This window comes from Pelophylax lessonae (genome assembly GCF_965119305.1).
Source record: "Pelophylax lessonae genome assembly, chromosome: 2".
NCBI lineage: Eukaryota > Metazoa > Chordata > Amphibia > Anura > Ranidae > Pelophylax > Pelophylax lessonae.
Genome location: NC_138769.1, coordinates 972,969 through 990,678, shown reverse-complemented (window position 1 = coordinate 990,678; position 17,710 = coordinate 972,969). Strand labels below are relative to the sequence as shown.

At 52.4% G+C, this 17,710-nt stretch overlaps 1 protein-coding gene, 1 long non-coding RNA gene and 1 pseudogene across 3 annotated transcripts in view; 1 reads left to right on the top strand and 2 right to left on the bottom strand.

Moving 5' to 3' along the window:
* The first annotated feature begins 3,509 nt into the window (after positions 1–3,509).
* LOC309546253 lies at positions 3,510–5,589 on the top strand. Its single transcript, XR_014224930.1, has 3 exons — positions 3,510–3,606; positions 5,226–5,283; positions 5,333–5,589. It is a non-coding gene; the product is annotated as an uncharacterized lncRNA (long non-coding RNA).
* Positions 3,830–5,114, bottom strand: LOC309545391 (annotated as a pseudogene). The gene is made up of 3 exons: positions 5,093–5,114; positions 4,794–5,039; positions 3,830–4,749 (listed from the first exon to the last, which is right to left on the bottom strand). The product of its transcript is annotated as an uncharacterized misc_RNA (transcript).
* Positions 5,590–5,746: 157 nt separating the features above from the next.
* Positions 5,747–17,710, bottom strand: part of PDXK (pyridoxal kinase) — a 46,680-nt gene continuing 34,716 nt past the window's right edge. Inside the window, exons 7-11 of the mRNA XM_082245827.1 lie at positions 12,995–13,040; positions 12,563–12,674; positions 11,630–11,766; positions 7,434–7,500; positions 5,747–6,685 (exon numbers count right to left, since the gene is read on the bottom strand). Coding sequence (XP_082101953.1) covers positions 6,573–6,685; positions 7,434–7,500; positions 11,630–11,766; positions 12,563–12,674; positions 12,995–13,040 — 475 coding nt within the window. The 3' untranslated portion in view covers positions 5,747–6,572. The remainder of the gene's footprint in view (positions 6,686–7,433; positions 7,501–11,629; positions 11,767–12,562; positions 12,675–12,994; positions 13,041–17,710) is intronic.

Below are 17,710 nucleotides of genomic sequence, written 5' to 3'. Positions count from 1 at the left end.
GATGGGACACTATTCCTCCCACTGACACCAATGATGGGACACTATTCCTCCCACTGACACCAATGATGGGGCACTATTCCTCCCACTGACACCAATGATGGGACACTATTCCTCCCACTGACACCAATGATGGGGCACTATTCCTCCCACTGACACCAATGATGGGACACTATTCCTCCCACTGACACCAATGATGGGGCACTATTCCTCCCACTGACACCAATGATGGGACACTATTCCACCCACTGACACCAATGATGGGGCACTATTCCACCCACTGACACCAATGATGGGGCACTATTACTCCCACTGACACCAATGATGGGACACTATTCCTCCCACTGACACCAATGATGGGACACTATTCCTCCCACTGACACCAATGATGGGGCACTATTCCTCCCACTGACACCAATGATGGGGCACTATTCCTCCCACTGACACCAATGATGGGGCACTATTCCTCCCACTGACACCAATGATGGGACACTATTCCTCCCACTGACACCAATGATGGGACACTATTCCTCCCACTGACACCAATGATGGGGCACTCTTCCTCCCACTGACACCAATGATGGGGCACTATTCCTCCCACTGACACCAATGATGGGGCACTATTCCTCCCACTGACACCAATGATGGGGCACTATTCCTCCCACTGACACCAATGATGGGGCACTATTCCTCCCACTGACACCAATGATGGGGCACTATTCCTCCCACTGACACCAATGATGGGGCACTGCTTACTCCCATTGATGCTGAAGCATTTTCTACTCCCACTGGCCACAGTCTGGCCCTGCTAAAGTCTAAGAGACAGTAAAGTGGCCCTTTGTTTGGGGACCCCTGTTCTCGGCCGTACACTTGTCTCGATATAGAATCAGATCTACAGTTTGGAGAACGGTGGTGTAGAGCAGGCATGTCCAACCTGCGGCCCGGAACCGCACGCAATGCGGCCCACTGACCCCTGACAATTTTTTTTTTGCTGGGGATGAAGGAAGTCGGATCGGGGGCACCGCCACAGTGGCTTCCAACTAACTGTAGGCAGAGGCTGCCTCGGAAGGGATCCTCCACTAGTTGTGTTAAATTGGTGCTGGGGGGGGGGGGGCACGGCAGCACAGGAAGGGCGCAGCGGCGTTTTATTACTTATATACCTTAACTATAGTATATATTTTATATGCGGCCTGAGAAAAATTCTCTACACCCAATGTGGCCCAGAGAAGCCAAAAGGTTGAACACCCATGGCGTAGAACAGTGGTTCTCAATTCCGGTCCTCGGGACCCACCAACAGGCCAGGTTTGCAAGATAACTAAATTACATCACAGGTGATCTCATTTGCTGCTCAGTGATTGCAGTATTCTAGTCTGCATCCCCCAAGGTAATACTTAAAATCTGGCCTGTTAGTGGGTCCCGAGGACCGGAATTGAGAACCACTGGCGTAGAACATCATCTGTAGATGTGATCCTATAGACCGGACATCACGAAATGGCGGACCGCAGGCAAAGTCCGGACCGAGCCAGCGGGACACCCAGCCCGCCAATCAGGAGCCGGCTCTCCCCCTCAGCCGTCCCCCACCACAGACATCCTCACAGGTTGCTACCGGCATCGGGAGGTGCAGTTCTTGGTTGCTTGGCGGGGACTGGACAGGAATGTGAAGGAGAAGGATGATATAAAGGGGACTGAGAACAGGGATGTGAGGGGGGGGGGGAGGGGAGAAAGAGCATATAAATGGGGGGAGGGGGGCTTGCAATAGTGATGTATTAATAGGATTGTGCTGTGGATGAAGGATCTGGGGACACGTATTCATCCTTGTAACCTGCCTTGTACAATTTCCCTATTTGAAGTTGTGCCTCGCTGAGCCGCATGGTGCTGCAGCAACATACAGTTTGGCACCCAGGAAAACACCCTGCGTTTGCCGCTGCGCGGAGGAGCGATTAGTAATCAAACATGCTATTCGGACCTGTGCAGGAATAAAGTTTTACTGACTGGACCTCCTGGATTTTAATTCAATACTTTTGCTATAGACAGACGAGTGTATGGCCTAGGACATCACCTGTGGATGCAATCCCACAGATAGACCATGAAAATCCTAAAGAGCCGGCACCCCAGGGGTAAAAGTCCTCAAATCTTCACTGAGGTCCTTATTAACAACTTACCTTAAACAAAAGGAAACCTGAAACTCCCCGAGGGGTTCCCCCATCATCTGTCACTTTGAGGACGGGGATCATAGTGCCTCTGAAAGGTCGATGGTAGTTATTAGGTTTCCTTTTGATTGAGGTATTGAGGTAAATTGTTGTTACCAGGGCTTTTTTTCAGCGGGAACGTGGGGGAACGCAGTTCTGGCACCTCCAGGACTGAATGTATGTAATGGCAAGGGGTGCTGGAGGTGTGCTGCAGGGTCTGCTGATGCTGGGGATCTAATGTCACTGGAGGGAATCTATTATTGCAGGGGGGTCTGTTGTTGCTTGCAGGGGATCTATTGTTGCTAAGGGTGGGTCTTATGTTGCTGGGGGGGTCAGTCGTCTCTGGGAGGGATCTACTGTTGAGGAAGAGGTCTATTGTTGCTGAGGAAGGGGGTGGTATTTTCTTGTAGGTGGTCCATTGTTGCTGGGGGGATCTATTCTTCCAGAGGGTCTGCTGATGCTGGCTGCGAGGAGATCTGTTGTTGCTGCTAGGGAGGGGGGTGTTTTGTTGTGAGTGGTCCATTGTTGCTGGCTGCAGGGGATCTATTCTACTGCTTTTCTGGTTATAATTAACAAGCTCAATACAAATGAGTTAGTACCACAAATGTTACTGTATTATCTAAAAGGGGTGGTCTTGGGAGGTGGGTAATGGGTGGAACCAAGAACCGGTGCTCGGAGGTGGGTAGGGGCGGAGGCAAGGGGGGAGTTCCTGCACCTATTCTCTGAGAAAAAAAGCCCTGGTTGTTACAACTTGGACCACAGTGAAGGTTGAAGGACTTTTTCTCCCGCTGAACTGGACATTTTTACTATTTTAGGTTCCCTATAAGGGCTTTCTTTCCAGACATAACACCAGATAATGAATATTACACAATGAGGATCTTATAGGAAGTCCACCTGCAGACTGTACCAGGGAATCTCCTCCAGACTCTGTATGTGTGGTCTGACTGTCTCCCATCGGGTCATACATGATCAGAAGAAAGGAAGAGGAGTCAGCTGCTGGCTCATTTATGCCCATGGGGCCCATTTATTGATCCAAGTCAGTGACAGGTTGTACGCCGGACAATTATCAAGTAAACAGAAGTGCTCGGACATTGAAGGAAGGACAAAACACTCGTAAGCACAGTTCACTCTACTAGACGTAGACAAATCTCAATAGATATCACCAGACTGAAGGGAGGAAGAGGCAGCTTGGGACGAGGATCAAGTTAAAGGCACATTGCAGACACATTAGGAGAAGTGGGAGGTGGTGGAGGAGGCGAATGCCTTCGATATGTCATATTTTTATGGGGGCTGTAGGAGGTCAATGTCATCTGGTGTGGGGTAGTGGAAGAAACCAAGGTCCCCTGTAGATGGAAAGTGACATATATTGTACAAAGGGTGTGGGGTAGAGGAGGAGGCCAATGTCTTCTGTAGATAGAAGGTGAGATATATTGTATAGAGAGGTGTGTGGTGGTGGAGGAGGCCAAAGTCTTCTGTAGATGAAAGGTGACATATATTGTACGAAGGGGTGTGGTGGTGGAGGAGGCCAAAGTCTTCTGTAGATGAAAGGTGACATATATTGTACGAAGGGGTGTGGTGGTGGAGGAGGCTAATGTCTTATGTAGATGGAAAGTGATGTATATTGTATAGAGAGGTGTGGGATGATAGAGGCCAATGTCTTCTGAAGATGGAAGGTGACATATATTGTATGAAGGGGTGCGGGGTAGTGGAGGCCAATCTCTTCTGTAGATGGTAGGTGACGTATATTGTATGAAGGGGTGCGGGGTAGTGGAGGCCATTCTCTTCTGTAGATGGTAGGTGACGTATATTGTATGAAGAGGTGAGGGGTGGTGGAGGAGGACAATGTCTTCTGTAGGTGGTAGGTGACATATATTGTATAAAGAGGTGAGGGGTGGTGGAGGAGGACAATGTCTTCCGGAGATGGAAGGTGACGTATATTGTATGAAGAGGTGTAGGGTGGTGGAGGAGGACAAGGTCTTCTGAAGATGGAAGGTGACATATATTGTATGAAGAGGTGAGGGGTGGTGGAGGAGGACAATGTCTTCCAGGGATGGAAGGTGACGTATATTGTATGAAGTGGTGTAGGGTGGTGGAGGAGGCCAAGGTCTTCTGTAGATGGAAGGTGACGTATATTGTATGAAGAGGTGAGGGGTGGTGGAGGAGGACAATGTCTTCCGGAGATGGAAGGTGACGTATATTGTATAAAGAGGTGAGGGGTGGTGGAGGAGGACAATGTCTTCTGAAGATGGAAGGTGACGTATATTGTATGAAGAGGTGAGGGGTGGTGGAGGAGGACAATGTCTTCCGGAGATGGAAGGTGACGTATATTGTATGAAGAGGTGTAGGGTGGTGGAGGACGACAATGTCTTCCGGAGATGGAAGGTGACGTATATTGTATGAAGAGGTGTAGGGTGGTGGAGGAGGACAATGTCTTCCGGAGATGGAAGGTGACGTATATTGTATGAAGAGGTGTAGGGTGGTGGAGGAGGCCAAGGTCTTCTGTAGATGGAAGGTGACGTATATTGTATGAAGAGGTGAGGGGTGGTGGTGGAGCCAACGTCTTCTGTAGGTGACATATATTGGGTGGGGTGGTGGAGACGTTCAATGTCTGCTGTAGATGGTAGGTGACATATATTGTATGGAGAGGTGTGGGGTAGTGGAGGAGGCCAATCTCTTCTGTAGATGGAAGGTGACGTAGATTGTATGAAGAGGTGAGGGGTGGTGGAGGGGGCCAATGTCTGCTGTAGATGGAAGGTGATGTATATTGTATGGAGAGGTGTGGGGTGGTGGAGGAGCCAACGTCTTCTGTAGGCGACACATATTGTGCGGGGTGGTGGAGGAGGTCAATGTCATCTGTCGGTGGAAGGTGACATAAATTGTACAAAGAGGTGTGAGGTGGAGGAGGCCAATGTCTTCTCTAAGTGACATATTGTACGGAGAGGTGTAGAACATCAATGTTCTCTGTAGGTGGAAGGTGACATATATTGTATGGACAGGCATGAAATGGTGGAGGAGGATCATGTATTTTTTTAGTTGAAGATGACATATAATGTAAGGAGAGGTGTGGGGTGGTGGAGGAGGCCAATGTCTTCTGTAGGTATATCTACGGAGAGGTGAGGGGTGGTGGAGGCCAATATCTTCTGTAGGTTGAAGGTGACGTACATCTATGAAGAGGTGCGGGGTGGCTGAGGAGGCCAATGTACTGTTTAGGTTGTAGGTGATGTAGATTGTATGTAGAGGGCAAGGGGTCAGCAAGTCTACAGGCCCCCTGGCATGATGATACCAGCCCACATGCCCTTCCGCATTAGGGATGGATTCCCCAAAAAGGAGGTACTCCTGCCAAAGCACCGATGCCCAATGCTGACAGGCAAGGAGTTCTCTGGTACTCCTTTTTGCCCAGGGTAGGGTGATGGCATGAAGAGAGTTTATGTGCCAACTACCTGCTCTTTACGGGGCTCAACTATGGGATTCATCCCCTCTGCCTTGAGCCGGATAAGTGTGGAGTAAAATACAGAGAACTTCTACATAGCAGAATGATGAAGAGGGTGATAGTACAGGAGGGGGGGGTTCACATGCATTACAGTATAGTCAGGGAAGAGGTATGAGGACACACCAGATAAGGTGGCGGGCACACTGCGCGGTACAGGCGAGTCTTTGGCACTGACAAGATTTACAGATGACTTTGTGCTTTACTGTAAGAAAATATTGAGGATTTGAGGGCGGTGGAATAAAGTGCAGGAGGGGAGACTGTGGCTGTACCGCTGCGGAGAAGAATTATTTTCCCTGAATAAAGCTACAAATGAAGATGGAGGATCTGCAGAGAGTTGACCGCCCAGACTAGTCCAGGACTTTAAATGGCTGAAGTCACAAATGCTGTAACACAAGACGAAGAACGAGACGGCAGGCAACCCCAAACAGACGGACGGACGGACGAGTCACAGAAGAGTCCGGCCTCATGACACCCTCATCAATTCTTGGTCAATGTCCAAAATAGTGATCTCTATGATAAACTCTTTATTATGTGCAGCTAAAACCAACAGAGCTTGTTCCGGGGGATGGTGAACTCCCGCACCACACAGGTTTGTCCCCGAGTGCCCGCCAGCCAGCCCAGGGATCACCCCATTCTAGTGATATAGTGATCCCCCCCCCCCCCCCCCCCCCGCCCGCTCTGGTTGCTGGTGAGTGTATGGCACACAGGACTGGAAGCCCCTTATAAACCTGGAGAAGGCCCCCCTGAGCTCAAAAACGTCAGATCCAGCTGTGGGGGAGGAGGTCCCTCTCTGTTCCCGAAGGGTGATATTTTCAGTAGCGGAGCCCCGGGGGTCACTCAGTGGGTTGGGTGTGAAGTCTCTCTGTTGGTCCCAAAGTTTTTCCATCCTAAGATTTTTATAGTACAGTGGCGGTGACCACAAGCTCCGGGTTCTCAATGTCCTTTTTGCTCTGCACCATCCGGAGTTCCAGCTGGGCATAGGAAGGTCGGACACCAGGGCCGGCGAGAGCTGCGAAGAGAAAAACCAATCAGATTACAAGAAGAAAGCTCCTCCCACTCAGGCATAAATAAAAACGATCCAAAAGGTCACGTGTATTTCCCGGAGGATGAAAGACGACAACTCTTATACATGGACAGATCTGATGCCTCCATCACTACCTTCTATACACTGCATGACTGTCTACCCCAGATCGGGGCCCGCTCTGCCCTGCTGCCCCCCAGATCGAGGCCCACTCTGCCCTGCTGCCCCCCGATGGAGGCCCGCTCTGTCCTGCTGCCCCCCGATGGAGGCCCGCTCTGTCCTGCTGCCCCCCGATGGAGGCCCGCTCTGTCCTGCTGCCCCCCGATGGAGACCCACTCTACCCTGGCCCCCCCCCGATGGAGACCCACTCTACCCTGGCCCCCCCCCGATGGAGACCCACTCTACCCTGGCCCCCCCCCGATGGAGACCCACTCTACCCTGGCCCCCCCCCGATGGAGACCCACTCTACCCTGGCCCCCAATGGAGGCCTACCATACCCTGGCCCCCAATGGAGGCACACTCTACCCTGCCCCCCAATGGAGGCTCACAGAGTTATCAGAAAAACCCCTTGCAGTATGACAGGAAGACCTAACAGGGGATCTGCAGGAGATAGAGAAGAGTGGGAGGCCCAAAGTAATAATTCCCTAGAAATAAAAGCATTCACCTGGAAAAAAATTGTTTGTAAGACTATGCCCCACCCATCTCAGCTACAGCCTCTCCCACCGAACAGACTCACCACGAGCGCTGTTGATGGTCCTCTGCAGGACGTGGTGCATGGCTGAAACCGTCTTCTCACACGCCAACTGCAACCAAATACATTAATTACATAATACTCAGGCCGTGTGATTGCAATATATCAGACATACAATTGGTTCTACACCATTCACCCAACCATAGAGAGCACCATGTGCAGGTCCACCATTCACCCAACCATAGAGAGCACCATGTGCAGGTCCACCATTCACCCAACCATAGAGAGCACCATGTGCAGGTCCACCATTCACCCAACCATAGAGAGCACCATGTGCAGGTCCACCATTCACCCAACCATAGAGAGCACCATGTGCAGGTCCACCATTCACCCAACCATAGAGAACACCACGGGATTCTGGGATATGAGGATGGCTATAGAGACTATTATGTGCTGGGCTTGTATTCTGCTTTACACATTTTAGCAGTAGGGAAGAGTTCAGGTCTACCACCCCAGGATTCTGGAATGGGAGAAGACAGGTGTAGAGAGTGTAATGTGCTGGGCTTGTATTCTGGTCTATATATCACAGCCAAAGGTAACAGTCTGTACAGGTCTACCACCCCCATATTCTGTGATAGAACAGGTGTAGAGACTATAATGTGCTGGGCTGGTATTCTGGTCTATAAAGGTCTACCACCCCCAGGATTATGGGATAGGAGGATGGACATAGAGAACACAGATCTACTACACAGGTCTACCACCCCCATATTCTGTGATAGGAGGACAGGTGTAGAGACTTGTGGCGGGAGTCACTTTGGTTGGGGGGCCTGTGGAACCCAACTTACCTTAGAGGAGGTTGGGAAATCTCTGTCTCAGCCCCCTAGGCTCCTCTTATGTGTAAGTTCCCTGTGTCTATTAGGGGCTCAGGGTGACCAAGGAAATGATGGACTTTATGGACACAGAATATGGTTTGGATTACTCACATGGGAGAGTAATAATTATCAACAATATATCTCAGAGAATATATGAAGACTCCGGGACTCTGGGCCTAGCTGCTTATTGCCAATAAGGCTTCACACAGTCAGACTCCTAGCAGATGTTACCATCAGCCCAATCACCGGTCTTCCACACCTCGTAATTATGCTGATTTACTCTGTGTTTACACTGCTAATAAATGTGTAATTTTGTATTGTGTTTTAGCCTTGTTGCTGGCAGTCTGGTCTTCCAGGCTGGTGTAAGTGCGCTGAGTTAATTAGCATGTGAATGATAACCTTGTCTAGATGGGATTAGCCATGAGTCAGCTGTACCTCGTTATCTCACCATTGTGTGATGTTTTGGGTAAATATTCGGCTCATTGTTCATGTAGTGACTGACATACTTCTCAAGTGTATAAAAGTCTGTTTCTTGTTCAATAAAGGGGTTGATCATTCTGGAACGTGGTCAGTCAACACATTGAAAAAATTACGAAGCAATCAATAGATCTGCTACCAGCTCATTTCCTCCTGCATCATTTTGCTACTCCGCCACCTAAATACTTTAGATCATTACCCATGATAATGATTAATGCAGCAAAGATGTGTATCCCAAGACTTTGGGGTACCTCTAAAATCCCCTCTTTGCAAAATTGGTTGCTCCAAATCGAGCGAATTTCCGAAATGGAGGAATTGATTGCCACCGCCCAGGATAATCCTACCCGCTATTCGAATATCTGGAAAGATTGGATCTCTTTTCGTAATTCTCCTGATTTTCAAAAATTGATTGAGGTATCTCTGCATTGATTATTCTTCTATTAATTGGATACTGTAATAACATACACTGACTGCTTACCCTTATCAGTGTCTCATCATTTGAAATATCCAGCTTTAGGAATGTCAGATTTTGATCCTCCCCTTCCCCCCCCTCCCCCCCCCCCTTGTGCTGGTCACAAGGGAGTAACTTTGTTCCCCTCTACCCCCCCATCTTTACTCTATCTTAGTTTGGAAGCTGTAATCTGCAATTTTATTATTACCTTTTGATATGTTTCAAGTGTTACTACATGTATTTACATGAACAATACCTACTGTACTTATTACAATGCTCACACTGTAATGTTTTGCTATTGTTGTACCATGTTTCTTCAATAAACTTTTTGGAAAAAAAAAATAAAAATAAAGGGGTTGATGTTTTCAGATCCATACAAGCTAAGTTCAGGCTAGTTTTATATGTACGGCAGCTGGAATCTTTATATGTCCAGACTGAAGGAAGCCGTATACTGACAGAAACCCACAAACACAGTGTGGGTCGCGGTTCCGTTACAAGACTATAATGTGCTGGGCTGGTCTTCTGGTCTATCATTGGTGGGACAAAGCTCCACACAGATGGAAATGGATGAAGGAGTTCTGGAAGGTGCTACTTTATACAGAACCTCAGAGCGGGTCACACCGGGATTGGGTGGGATCTCTATTACAGCACAATGTGGGGTCAGTCCAATGAGGAGAGTCCATACTGGGATATGGGTGGCGGCACTCCGCTCACACACGAGGACGTTTCTAAAGTGAGAAAATTATTCTTTGTTTCTGAATCCCCGCAAGACAAAGCCGGAATCCCCCAACAGAGAGCTGCATTGTGTGCGATTCACCCCCCCTCCCCTGCATTACTCAGCCGTCCACCTGAGAAGCCTGGATCCCCCCCAGAGAGCCGCATTGTGTGCGATTCACCCCCTTCCCCGCATTACTCAGCCGTCCACCCGAGAAGCCGGGATCCCCCCCCCCAGAGAGCCGCATTGTGTGCGATTCACCCACTTCCCCGCATTACTCAGCCGTCCACCCGAGAAGCCGGGATCCCCCCACAGAGAGCCGAATTGTGTGCGATTCACCCCCTCCCCCGAATTACTCAGCCATCCACCCGAAAAGCCGGGATACCCCCACAGAGAGCTGCATTGTGTGCGATTCACCCCCTCCCCGCATTACTCAGCTGTCCACCTGAGAAGCCGGGATCCCCCCAGAGAGCCGCATTGTGTGTGATTCACCCCCTTCCCCGCATTACTCAGCCGTCCACCCGAGAAGCCGGGATCCCCCCACAGAGAGCCGAATTGTGTGCGATTCACCCCCTCCCCCGAATTACTCAGCCATCCACTCGAAAAGCCGGGATACCCCCACAGAGAGCTGCATTGTGTGCGATTCACCCCCTCCCCGCATTACTCAGCTGTCCCCCTGAGAAGCCGGGATCCCCCCACAGAGAGCTGCATTGTGTGCGATTCACCCCCTCCCCCGCATTACTCAGCTGTCCCCCTGAGAAGCCGGGATCCCCCCACAGAGAGCCGCATTGTGTGCGATTCACCCCCTCCCCCGCATTACTCAGCCATCCACCCGCACGTCTCTTCACTGCTAAGCAACTCACCTACACAGAATCCTGAGACAACGCAGGTGATGGCGGAGACCCCACACAGGATTCCAATGCAGGTGACGGCTGACACCCCGCACAGGAGCCCAGCGCAGGTGACGGCTGAGACCCCACACAGGAGCCCAGCGCAGGTGACGGCTGACACCCCACACAGGAGCCCAGCGCAGGTGACGGCTGAGACCCCACACAGGAGCCCAGCGCAGGTGACGGCTGAGACCCCACACAGGAGCCCAGCGCAGGTGACGGCTGAGACCCCACAAAGGAACCCAGCGCAGGTGACGGCTGAGACCCCACAAAGGAGCCCAGCGCAGGTGACGGCTGAGACCCCACACAGGAGCCCAGCGCAGGTGACGGCTGAGACCCCACACAGGAGCCCAGCGCAGGTGACGGCTGAGACCCCACACAGGAGCCCAGCGCAGGTGACGGCTGAGACCCCACACAGGAGCCCAGCGCAGGTGACGGCTGAGACCCCACACAGGAGCCCAGCGCAGGTGACGGCTGAGACCCCACACAGGAGCCCAGCGCAGGTGACGGCTGAGACCCCACACAGGAGCCCAGCGCAGGTGACGGCTGAGACCCCACACAGGAGCCCAGCGCAGGTGATGGCTGAGACACCCCACACAGGAGCCCAGCGCAGGTGACGGCTGACACCCCGCACAGGAGCCCAGCGCAGGTGATGGCAGAGACCCCACACAGGAGCCCAGCGCAGGTGACGGCTGAGACCCCACACAGGAGCCCAGCGCAGGTGACGGCTGAGACCCCACACAGGAGCCCAGCGCAGGTGACGGCTGAGACCCCACACAGGAGCCCAGCGCAGGTGACGGCTGAGACCCCACACAGAACAGGACAATGGACGTTACCTTGAAGTTGTTGGGGTGATGATGTGTCCAGGCCAGAAGCATGGCGGCGAAAAGATCCCCGGTGCCCACAAAGACGGCGTCCACCCGAGGTATCTCCAGGCAGATCCTCAGCGAATGCGTCTGTCCATCCTCACCAACTGCAAGAAAAAGAAGAGAGTGAGGGTCCCCTAGAGAAGGAGATATGAAACGCCCACATCCCGAGAGGACCCAACCGCCATGGCCGGGAACATTGTAATAAGACCACAGACAGGCAACTGAGCTGCTAACATCTCCAAACCACTCCATCGTCATCAGATGTACAGATCTTCTTCAGGAGCCCGGAGATATCTCAGCGAGATAAGGGGGGGGGGGGGTTTGGGGACTGGAGATGCTTGCAGTTCAGAGACCTGGCTACACCGCAGACTAGTATTGGCACCACCACTGACCATCGCATTCTCAGGACATGGACCCCATGTTACAGGGCCCCCTCTGTGTTCCTCCACCTGTCAGGGGTATCAGTATACGGCAGCTGCTCTGTATACACTCTGACGGGGGGGGGGGGCGCCATACTGGTCTATAAGGGGACAATAAACTGTTCTATAAATACAATGTAACAATGTATCTCAGACTAAGAAGCCACTTCCAACCCATTCCACCCGGCACTGGCCCTCGGCAGGATAGAAGACTTTAGTGGGTGTGGATCTCACCGGGAGGGGGTGCCATGCTGTCATTCACGTTGGTGCCAAGTTCTCACTTGTGAAGGGCAAGGGACATGCCATGCCCTTACTCACGGGAGGGCCCCCACACCCCCCTCGCTCATGGGAGGGCCCCCCAATTTTGAGCGGGTTTCCATGTCTCTACATCCACCTCTATGCTGGTTTGCCCTGTGTGGAAATGAGGCCTCCTGGGTACTATGCCAGAATCCTCTACATTCAGCATGACTGGGCACCTTACCCCGTTTCTGGCTTCCCAGTGTGATGAGATAATCCGGTCCACGGGATGCTGGAAGCTCCGAGCTCGTTATGACCACAGTGCTGGGACCCAAGGAGTGCAACATGTCCATAACCTGAAGAAACATGGAGTCTATGAGGGCTGTATAAGATGTCTGAGACCAACACAGGAAAAACCATAGGTGGGGAAGGAAAGCCAAAGATATGGGGGAAGGGGATGGCAAGGGACGTGGGGGCAAAGGACCAGGGATGGGTGGTAGGGGGAATTGAGGGGGAGGGGAATTGAGGGGGAGGGGATATGGGGGGGAGGGGGGTAGTGAAGCCAGGGACATTGGGGGGGGGGGGGTATGGGTAATGGGGCACAAAGCACAACAAAGGAATAGACACAGAGGCGGTAAGTGAGGGAGTCGGGGCACAAATCACACAGACTTCTCACCCGTACGGCGTCCTGCTGAGTACCAATCTTCTGTCTAGTCAGCAACCTGCAGAGGAGAGACACCCACCATCTTCAAACACCCGGCCAATGGCACCCACCATCTTCAAACACCTGGCCCATGACACCCACCATCTTCAAACATCCAGCACAGGACGCCCGCCATCTTCAAACATCCAACACAGGGCACCCACCATCTTCAAACATCTGGCCCATGACACCCACCATCTTCCTGGCCCATGACACCCACCATCTTCCTGGCCCATGACACCCACCATCTTCAAACACCCAGCCCATTGCACCCACCATCTTCAAACATCAGGCCCATGACACCCACCATCCTCAAACATCCAACACAGGGCACCCACCATCTTCAAACATCTGGCCCATGACACCCACCATCTTCAAACATCCAGCACAGGGCACCTGCCATCTTCAAACACCCGACACAAGGCACCCGCCATCTTTAAACATCCAACACAGGGCACCGCCATCTTCAAACATCCAGCAAAGGGCACCCACCATCTTCAAACACCCGGCCCACGGCACCCACCATCTTCAAACATCCAGCCCACGGCACCCGCCATCTTCAAACACCCGGCCCACGGCACCCGCCATCTTCCAACTTCCAGCACAGGGCACCCACCATCTTCAAACATCCGACACAGGGCACCCACCATCTTCAAACATCCAGCACAGGGCACCCACCATCTTCAAACATCCAGCACAGGGCACCCGCCATCTTCAAACATCCAGCACAGGGCACCCACCATCTTCAAACATCCAACACAGGGCACCCACCATCTTCAAATATCCAGCACAGGGCACCCACCATCTTCAAACATCCAGCACAGGGCACCCACCATCTTCAAACATCCAGCACAGGGCACCCACCATCTTCAAACATCTGGCCCAGGGCACCCACCATCTTCAAACATCTGGCCCAGGACACCCACCATCTTCCTGGCCCATGACACCCACCATCTTCCTGGCCCATGACACCCACCATCTTCCTGGCCCATGACACCCACCATCTTCCTGGCCCATGACACCCACTATCTTCCTGGCCCATGACACCCACCATCTTCCTGGCCCATGACACCCACCATCTTCAAACACCCAGCCAATTGCACCCGCCATCTTCCAACTTCCAGCACAGGGCACCCACCATCTTCAAACATCCAGCACAGGGCACCCACCATCTTCAAACATCCAGCACAGGGCACCCACCATCCTCAAACACCCAGCACAGGACACCCACCATCCTCAAACACCCAGCACAGGACACCCACCATCCTCAAACACCCAGCACAGGGCACCCACCATCTTCAAACATCCAGCACAGGGCACCGCCATCTTCAAACATCCAGCACAGGGCACCCACCATCTTCAGACATCCAGCACAGGGCACCCACCATCTTCAAACATCCAGCACAGGGCACCCACCATCTTCAAACATCCAGCACAGGGCACCCACCATCTTCAAACATCCAGCACAGGGCACCCACCATCTTCAAACATCCAGCACAGGGCACCGCCATCTTCAAACATCCAGCACAGGGCACCCGCCATCTTCAAACATCCAACACAGGGCACCCACCATCTTCAAACATCCAGCACAGGGCACCCACCATCTTCAGACATCCAGCACAGGGCACCCGCCATCTTCAAACATCCAACACAGGGCACCCACCATCTTCAAACATCCAACACAGGGCACCCACTATCTTCAAACATCCAGCACAGGGCACCCGCCATCTTCAAACATCCAACACAGGGCACCCACCATCTTCAAACACCCAGCCCATTGCACCCACCATCTTCAAACATCAGGCCCATGACACCCACCATCCTCAAACATCCAACACAGGGCACCCACCATCTTCAAAAATCTGGCCCATGACACCCACCATCTTCAAACATCCAGCACAGGGCACCCCCCATCTTCAAACATCTGGCCCATGACACTCACCATCTTCAAACATCCAGCACAGGGCACCTGCCATCTTCAAACACCCGACACAAGGCACCCGCCATCTTTAAACATCCAACACAGGGCACCGCCATCTTCAAACATCCAGCAAAGGGCACCCACCATCTTCAAACACCCGGCCCACGGCACCCACCATCTTCAAACACCCGGCCCACGGCACCCGCCATCTTCCAACTTCCAGCACAGGGCACCCACCATCTTCAAACATCCGACACAGGGCACCCACCATCTTCAAACATCCAGCACAGGACACCCACCATCTTCAAATATCCAGCACAGGGCACCCACCATCTTCAAACATCCAACACAGGGCACCCACCATCTTCAAACATCCAGCACAGGGCACCCACCATCTTCAAACATCCAACACAGGGCACCCACCATCTTCAAACATCCAGCACAGGGCACCCACCATCTTCAAACATCCAGCACAGGGCACCCACCATCTTCAAACTTGGGATGCACCGAAATGAAATTCTTGGCCGAAGCCGAATAATAATGAAATGTTTGGCCGAAGGCCGAATACCGAAAGTGGTGTTTCGCATTTTTTCCATTTATTTTGCCAATTTTTTGTCCTCTCGTGTGTCTCTCTCTCTTGTCCTCTCACTCTCTCTCTCTTGTCCTCTCATGTCTCTCTCTCTCTCTCTTGTCCTCTCATGTCTCTCTCTCTCCCTAAATATTACTGTAGGGAATGGGATTCAGTGCACACTGCAGCCTTGTACCATAGGGTTAATGTTAGTGACACTGTAGGGATTGGGAAGGATGCTGGGAATGGAAATCAGGAAGCATGCAGGCAGCCTTGTAAATTTTAATTGCAGATACAGGGCACTGGGCAGGTCAGGGTTAATGTGGTAACATCAATTACTCAGTGACAGTCAGTCAGTGTCAGTGTGGACTCGATCAGATTATACAGTGACAGACAGTCTCTCATAGTGGTGGTAGTAGGAGCCTGGAGGTGGACTAGTAGGAGCCTGGAAAGGAGCACAGCCGCATACATACATTACTCACTCGTGCACTGCAGCCCACCCCACACATTCAGTGAGTCTTACTCTCCTCCGTAGTTTTTTCAATGGCACATTCAGGAAGCCAATCACGCCGTGAGTAGCGGCACAGCGGAACCAATCAGGTGTGCAGGCACGCGTGATTGGTTCGCTGTGCAGCTAATCACGGCGTGATTGGCTTCCTGAATGTGCCATTGAAAAAACTAGGGAGGAGAGTAAGACTCACTGAATGTGTGGGGCGGGCTGCAGTGCACGAGTGAGCAATGTATGTATGCTCACCGCTGAAGTGTCCCGGCTTCACGGAAGTCTGTGAGTCCTCCTCCGAGTCCCTTCCCCCTGTAAATATCGTGACCTCGGCGATATGAATATCGCCTACGGCTACAGAACAATAGTCGATATCATATCGACTATCGTTCAGCCCTATTGTTCGGCACAAAATTATTCGGCCTTTTGACTTATTCGGCCGAATACCGAAAGTGCCATTTTTTCTATTTTCGGCCGAATAATGTTCGGCCGCCGAATATTCGGTGCATCCCTACTTCAAACATCTGGCCCAGGACACCCACCATCCTCAAACACCCAGCACAGGGCACCCACCATCTTCAAACATCCAGCACAGGGCACCGCCATCTTCAAACATCCAGCACAGGGCACCCCCCATCTTCAGACATCCAGCACAGGGCACCCCCCATCTTCAAACATCCAGCACAGGGCACCCCCCCATCTTCAAACATCCATCACAGGAAACCCGCCATCTTCAAACATCCATCACAGGGCACCCACCATCTTCAAACATCCAGCACAGGGCACCCGCCATCTTCAAACATCCAGCACAGGGCACCCGCCATCTTCAAACACCCAGCCCATGGCACCCACCATCTTCAAACTTCCAGCACAGGGCACCCACCATCTTCAAACATCCAGCACAGGGCACCGCCATCTTCAAACATCCAGCACAGGGCACCCGCCATCTTCAAACATCCAACACAGGGCACCCACCATCTTCAAACATCCAGCACAGGGCACCCACCATCTTCAAACACCAAGCCCATGGCACCCACCATCTTCAAACTTCCAGCACAGGGCACCCACCATCTTCAAACATCTGGCCCACAGCACCCACCATCTTCAAACATCCAGCACAGGGCACCCTCCATCTTCAAACATCCATCACAGGGCACCCACCATCTTCAAACATCCAGCACAGGGCACCCTCCATCTTCAAACATCCATCACAGGGCACCCACCATCTTCAAACATCCAGCCCACGGCACCCGCCATCTTCAAACACCCGGCCCACGGCACCCGCCATCTTCAAACATCCAGCACAGGGCACCTACCATCTTCAAACATCTGGCCCACAGCACCCGCCATCTTCAAACACCCGGCCCACGGCACCCGCCATCTTCAAACACCCGGCCCACGGCACCCGCCATCTTCCAACTTCCAGCACAGGGCACCCACCATCTTCAAACATCCAGCACAGGGCACCCACCATCTTCAAACATCCAGCACAGGGCACCCACCATCTTCAAACATCCAGCACAGGGCACCCACCATCTTCAAACATCCAGCCCACGGCACCCACCATCTTCAAACATCCAGCCCACGGCACCCGCCATCTTCAAACACCCGGCCCACGGCACCCGCCATCTTCAAACATCCAGCACAGGGCACCGCCATCTTCAAACATCCAGCACAGGGCACCCACCATCTTCAAACTTC